The sequence below is a fragment of the Vombatus ursinus genome, unplaced genomic scaffold, assembly GCF_900497805.2.
Source record: "Vombatus ursinus unplaced genomic scaffold, bare-nosed wombat genome assembly UNPS02014900.1, whole genome shotgun sequence".
Classification (NCBI taxonomy): domain Eukaryota; kingdom Metazoa; phylum Chordata; class Mammalia; order Diprotodontia; family Vombatidae; genus Vombatus; species Vombatus ursinus.
Window position 1 is genome coordinate 700,718 of NW_020954678.1, and position 6,511 is coordinate 707,228.

Genomic DNA, 6,511 nt, shown 5'->3' on the forward strand with positions numbered 1-6,511 from the left:
CAGCTGGGACAGGCTGTCAGGTCCTCATCTAATTGAAGATCTATCTATCGAGATTCAATGAATTCTCATCTTCTATGGTTTGAGGCCACAGTCAACAATTCAACTGGGATGAGGTCTCAAGGCCTGTGAGCATAGAAATGAACTGACCTTAGTTTCTTGTTTAATTCTCAAATGGGGGAAATGTGAGCTTCAGAGGGAACATTTTAACTAATATAATTCTGAGGTAGTATTTGGGTTATTCATTCCTACCTAAAACGCCAGAAACCGCATCTCCCCCTGATTTCATCCAGACAAGATCCCAAGTCCTGCTCACGGCCTGGAACTTAGATTTTGGGATCCAAGAATAAGCCTCCTGAGGCTGCTGTGTGAGGACGGGGAACCTAATTCCCTCCCACTCCCCGAAATGGCTACTCTGGCAATACTGGGCCTATCTCTATTACTGACAACAGCTGAGCTTTATATGATACTTTTAAAGAGTCGCATCATTTCTTCACAACCTCCCTGTGAGGTGGGGAATGCAAACATATCCATTCTATGGATGCTGAAAATACGGACAACACTCTAGAGATCCCAGAGTTCCAAGGTAGAAGAGGCAGATTCCAAGCCCAGCTCTTCTGATGCCAAGTTGAGGCCACCTTCCACTACTCCACACAGCTTCTCAAGACTTCACCCCTCTGAAAGCTACTCCTTTCCTCCCCCATTCCCAGGTCCTCTGAGGAACTCCTTATAACTGAGATGGCCTCCAGCCAAGTTAATGGCAAAGCTTTACAGGAGGAACTCAAAAGCTCTGCTTCCACTGAGGTACCTTACTTATTCTACAATCTTTCTTTAAGGCACCAAGAATACAAGGCAAATAACCCATCAATAAAATCCAAAGTGTTGGCAGAAATAATTTCAACTGGTATTATCCTCATTTCATAAAACAGATGAGAATGCTGAGGCTTATGCAATGCTAACTGAGGACTTCCTCATGATCACACAAAGGTGGGATTCAAACCCACATCTCTCCTTCTGTCTAAGTCCAGGCCTTTTACCATCTGCCCATAATGTTTTGTACCAGGAGAAAGACTTCATGAAGGGTCACCACCAGAAACCATAATAAAGGATTGAGAGTAGAGTTATTTCCCATATGGAAACATTCCAACTCAGATGTAGTTTCAGAATTGAATTCACTAAAATTTCGATTTCCAATATAATTTCCTTAAATAATACTGCAGAAGGCAGCTTCATGGCACAGTGGACCTGGAGTCAGGAAGATATGAATCCAAATCTGACTATCTATGTGACCCTGATCAAGTCACTTAACTTCTGTCTGCCCTAGTTTCCTTATCTGTATAATGGGGATAACAACAGCACCTACCTTGCAGAGTTATTGAGAGGATCACATGAAATAATATTTGTAAAACATCTGGCACATAGTAGGCACTATAGAAATGCTTATTTCTTCTCTCTTTTCCTCTAATACAAAGCTTGATCCTTTTTCTTAAGTAAATTATAATTATATAGCTCTTCAGTTAAAACAGTGGCCTGGCCCAGAATATTAGTCATGCTATATTTCTGACTAGTTCTTGTTTAATCTGAAAATGTATACACTCCACAAAAACAAACACATTAATAGTCTGGCTAACATAAATCCTTATTTCTTGCAATGCCTTTCTGACTCTAATGGGGAGAGTCTCACTGCTTCTACTTCAGGAAATTAACTCTTCATCTTCAAGCAACAGGAATTTTAAAATTGGGTACCAAATCTGTCACCATGACACCATCTCTCCATATTTTTTATCCTCTGATGAACCATAAATTGTAGAAGCAACACAGCATAGTAGAATACTGCCCTTGGAGCCCAGAAGTCCTGCCTTGGATAAACCCTGCCTGTGTGACCCTGGCTGGGCAACTTACTTACTCCCAGGGTTCTAGGCAACTCTCTAAAGACTCTAAGGTACAGAGAAGTTGCAGATCTGCATTAGTAGAGTCTTACTAGGTAAATACCTCATAATAATTAAATTGCAGATCTAGCTAGTTCCTGTCCCTATCCCCTTAAGGTGTTGATAAAAAATTTTTCTGATCAAGTGGTTCATTTCTTCTCTTTTGAGATCTGGGGGCAACTAGATGGCACATGGGATAGAGCGCTGGGCCTGGAATAAAGAAAACCTGAATTTAAATCCCACCTCAGATATTTATTAGCTGTGTTACCCTGAACAAGTCATTTAACCTCTGCCTCAGTTTCCTCAACTGTAAAATGGAGGTAATAACAGCACCTACCTTGCAGGGATATTGTGAGGATCAAATGAGATAACGTTCGTAAAGTACCTTGCAAACTTTAAAGCACTATATAAAGGCTAGCTATTATTATTGTTATTAATATTAGAAACCTATCTGAAGGTTTGTTATCTCTTCACCTCTGGTGAGACACACATGAAACCTTTTTGATTCTTAATCTGTATAAGTTAAGGGGCTCTCTCTGAACAAATAAATTTGAAAATAAAATCTGTAGGTTGGTTTTCTAATAGTTTAAGGTGACTTTTCATCCTCTTAAAGTGGGTGACTCAAGGACTGGCGACAGGAGAAGATAGCTTGGATTTTCCCAATATGTACGTGTGCACAGGAGATATGACAACAATGTTTGAACAGCAACATTAATTGACCAGTCATTCTACAATGGCACATTGAAAATGCAGCCAACATGTTGGGACCCAGGTGAGTTCTGCCTTTTCCTCCTATCTACATCCTCATGTTTTTCTTAGAAAAACAGTGCTGGCACCCAAGCATCAAGGCCTTCAGCTGAATAGTCCAAACAGCTGTCTCAATAGCATCAAGTATTAGCCAGGAAGAAGAGGTCAATAGTTAAGACAATGTCTGCAACTCAAGGGATATTACTGAGTAGCACTTTTTGAATAGCTAGTCTCAGAACCAACCCTTCAGGAAATCATGGTCTATAAAGGTCCTTCCTAGTTCTAAATCCTATAAAAGCAGAGAATACAGATTAAGAGGCCAGCTCTGCCATGAAAGTTCCTAAGGAAAAAGGGACATGTTACTTATTATACTACTTTATCATGCTCTCTAGTACCCCTCAAAGAACTTACCATAATTGAGCCTACCTCAATGAATTCACACTGGCAAATGTATCATATCTAATTGTTTGCCTTATTCTTCAGTAACTAAGTAGTTGCAGCATCCTCTAGACCTCTATGAATTCCAAAGTTAGACATACCCTTTGCACCTTTCTAGGGCAAGGGTTAAAAAGAAAGCTCAGGCCTCATTCCAGAGGGGATAAGCAAGTCTCTTCTTGCAAGGGAAGTATATCACGCTAAATCCTGGTTCCTACATGCCAAGAGGTGAAACCTAATACCTAATGAAGTAAATAAATAAACCTAATACTTAAAAAAAAATGAAGGTTCAAGAAGTTCATTTCAAAGGAACTTTACTGGAAAAATTAAAAAATCGGTCTACAGAGGACTGATATGCTGCAATTCTCCACTGCCATCCCCATGGTCCAATGACTATCCCTATTATTCTCCCAGAGTTCTCATCACAACTAAATGAAAAAGTCACACCTTCCAATGGTCAAAGCTTTTCTCTTTCTCTAAGGTTTCAGAGAGTCTGCTACCCCTCATCTCCAGCAAGGTATTTAATAGTAGCACAGGGTAACTGGAGCATAACAAGGAAGGATAGATAAGTATATCTGGATGTAAACAGGCACTTCTTTTTAATGAAAAAGAGACTCTTGGAGGTTAGAAAGGGGTGTGGGGAAGAGAATCCATCTGGCTCTAGAGAAAGATCCCCTCCAAAATATGTTTTAAACCTCTCAAAAAGATCAAAACATTAGATCATATACATAGATCACAGATACTTAGGTAGAATTGCTGGTTTGGGGGCTGTTATAGAAGTCTATCATTTCAAGATGCCTAATCTAGTCAGGGTACATATCACTGATTCTCATGCTAAGCATCTCACTCAAGGATACAATGCAGATCATATTTTCTCCAACTAGGCCTAGAAATACATTTGGGGATAAGAAAATATTAGCAGAGTTCAGCAAATAATTTCAATTGTTTCCCAACTTTAGTCACTACTTCCCTGTATAACTAACTGGAATTCATAGGTTTCCTTTTCAAACTCTAGAGGGGAAGAACAGTAAAAGGAAATCCATACTATTCCCAGAAAAAAGGTCCACCTCATTTCATAATAGCGGAATAGTGGAAAACCAGGGGAGAAAAATTCCATGAAAGACAGAGATAAAGAGTCTGAGACTAATTTACTTAACTCCCCATTGGAGTTCAATTCAAGTGAGACTTCTTAGCTATACTCCAGCAAGTGGTGGTCCCAACAGTCACTCCAAGAAGTCTTCCTTCTGCTGCATCCTGACTAAGGAGGTTGACCTGTTCTTTCCCTATAGTCCAGCTGGGACTTTGTTAGTCTGCCAGCTGGCAGCCTGGGAAACCCCATTTCTAGCTCTTACTGACCTTTCCTCATGTTAGCAAAATTAGTTTTATCGGGTCTCTTTTCAAAGCCCCACCTTTTTTATTACCCCTCCCCATTCCATTATGTGTATATAACAGACAATACAATTTTATCTAACATAGTTTTTCCCAAACACAAAAGAAGGTAGATTCCTAACAATCATAGCCAGCACTCACCTATGGATGGGAAAAAGACTCAAGCAAACCTCCTGCAGCATGAGTGAACAAAGCAGAGACCCCCTGGAGCCTCTAGGATGGGGGTTAACCTTTTTTAATGGCATGGAGACCTTTAGCAGTTCAGTGAAGCCTATAAATCCCTTCTCAGAATAATGTTTTTAAATGTATAAAATACACAGGATAGAAGGGAAACCAATTATAATGAAATAAAGATGCATTTTTTCCCATTCAAGTTCACAGACAGTGCTCCTCCAAATCTATCCCTTGGGGCTGTGGACCCCAACCTTAAGAACCCGCTCTAAAAGAATCTTTGGTTGGAGGACCTACTGGCCTTAAGTACAGCTTACACCTGTCTATACTAAAAGACAGTTCATCTCCATTTTAAGTAAATACTGAAGGAAGCTGAACTGAGCCCCAAGGCTTTCAGCAGGGTGTCAAAATGGATGGCCTCCTGGACAGAATGCCCCCATTTCAAATGCACCTGCCCAACAAACACACACACACAGAGCTATTCTAGGAGACTGTTATTAGACCAAACTGGGCTCATCTTTCTGACTATAGTAGACAGGCCCAACCAATGCTGCAGTGACAGAACGGAGACACTAAAGGTGACCTACTGGAAACAAGGGAACACCTCTTTCCACTGAGGATTTTTAACACCAACAAGAAGAAATTGGAGTTGGAAGCCTATCCAACAAGTGAACAGACAGGTTATATACATAGCTCAACTCCCAGGCCCTTTTTCATATCTGCACTTTACCCAAACCAAAAATTCTTTTGTCCAGGTTTACCTATTTCCATTAGCCTCAAGGTAGAACAGGACTGGAATTGGGTAGTTCCAAGTCCTGTCCTATTAAGATCTGTCCACCAAGCGTGGGGCTTACTTGAAGCTGCCAACTGCATGCCGGTGAGCGGATGGGCCAGGCTCCTATGCACACAGACAGACACAGACACAGACACAGACACACACCCCATCGCCATAACGAGAGGCCTCCGGGGCCCCGGGGTAACTCACCGCTGTGAGAGCTGAACCACCTGGGTGCGATGTGCAGAGGGAGCGCATCTGCCAGCGATGCTCGGGAGCCCAGGTACAGCATCCCGTCTCTATGGTGACTACCACCTGTCTCCTGGTAACCATTGCCGTGGGCATACGTGGAGTCGGCCCCGGAGCCGCCGCCGCCCGGCGCCCTCTCGGCATCGCCCGCCCCCCGGGCGGCCGCCGCGCTGTAGAGGCCGAAGGGCACCCCTCCGGCCGTGGTGGGGTCCATGCCCATGCCGGCCACCGAGCTGACGGAGCGGCTACGCAGCCCCATGGCCCCGCCGCCGGCCCGGTAGTGCCCGAAGTGGGGGGCCCCCCCCGGCGGGGGCACGGCGCTGTCATCTGTGGAGACGCCCGGGAAGGGGCCCCGGGAGCGGCCCGCCGTGCTCTGCTTGCCCCCCATCCCCGGCCGCGCCACAGGCTGCAGGGGGGGCTCGCTCCCCCGAGAAAGCGAGAGCGCCCCCTCCCCCACCTCCCCGCGGCTGGAGCGGGTCCTGGGCGCTTAAAGGGAGGCCGGGGCCGAGCTGGGGGCCGAGCTGGGGGCTGGGGGTGACCCGGGAGGAGGGCGGGGATTAGAAACTAAGGATTAGAGGCGAAGCGAGGCGAGCGCATGTCGCCCGCCCGCCCGCCCGGGCCCCGAGGCGAGGCGCAGTCCAGCCCGCCGGCCGCCCGCCCCGAGCTCCGGAAGACCGGGGGCGGCGGCGAGACGCGGGGCCCGGCAGCTCCGGCTCCTCCTCAGGGCTGCCGCCGCCGCCGCTGCTGCTGCTGCTGCTGCTGCTGCCGCCGCCGCAGCGGGGGCGCCGCGGCCATGGACGGAGCTCGGGACGGACTGGCG

The 6,511-nt window shown here is 45.6% G+C and overlaps 1 protein-coding gene across 4 annotated transcripts in view; it reads right to left on the bottom strand.

Annotated features, from left to right (window-relative positions):
• Positions 1-6,094, bottom strand: part of ZNRF1 (zinc and ring finger 1) — a 91,895-nt gene extending 85,801 nt beyond the window's left edge. For all 4 annotated transcript variants that reach the window (XM_027843239.1, XM_027843238.1, XM_027843237.1 and 1 more), the window contains exon 1: positions 5,653-6,094. In XM_027843239.1, the coding sequence (XP_027699040.1) occupies positions 5,653-6,079 (427 nt within the window). In that variant the 5' untranslated portion in view covers positions 6,080-6,094. The remainder of the gene's footprint in view (positions 1-5,652) is intronic.
• Positions 6,095-6,511: the final 417 nt, after the last annotated feature.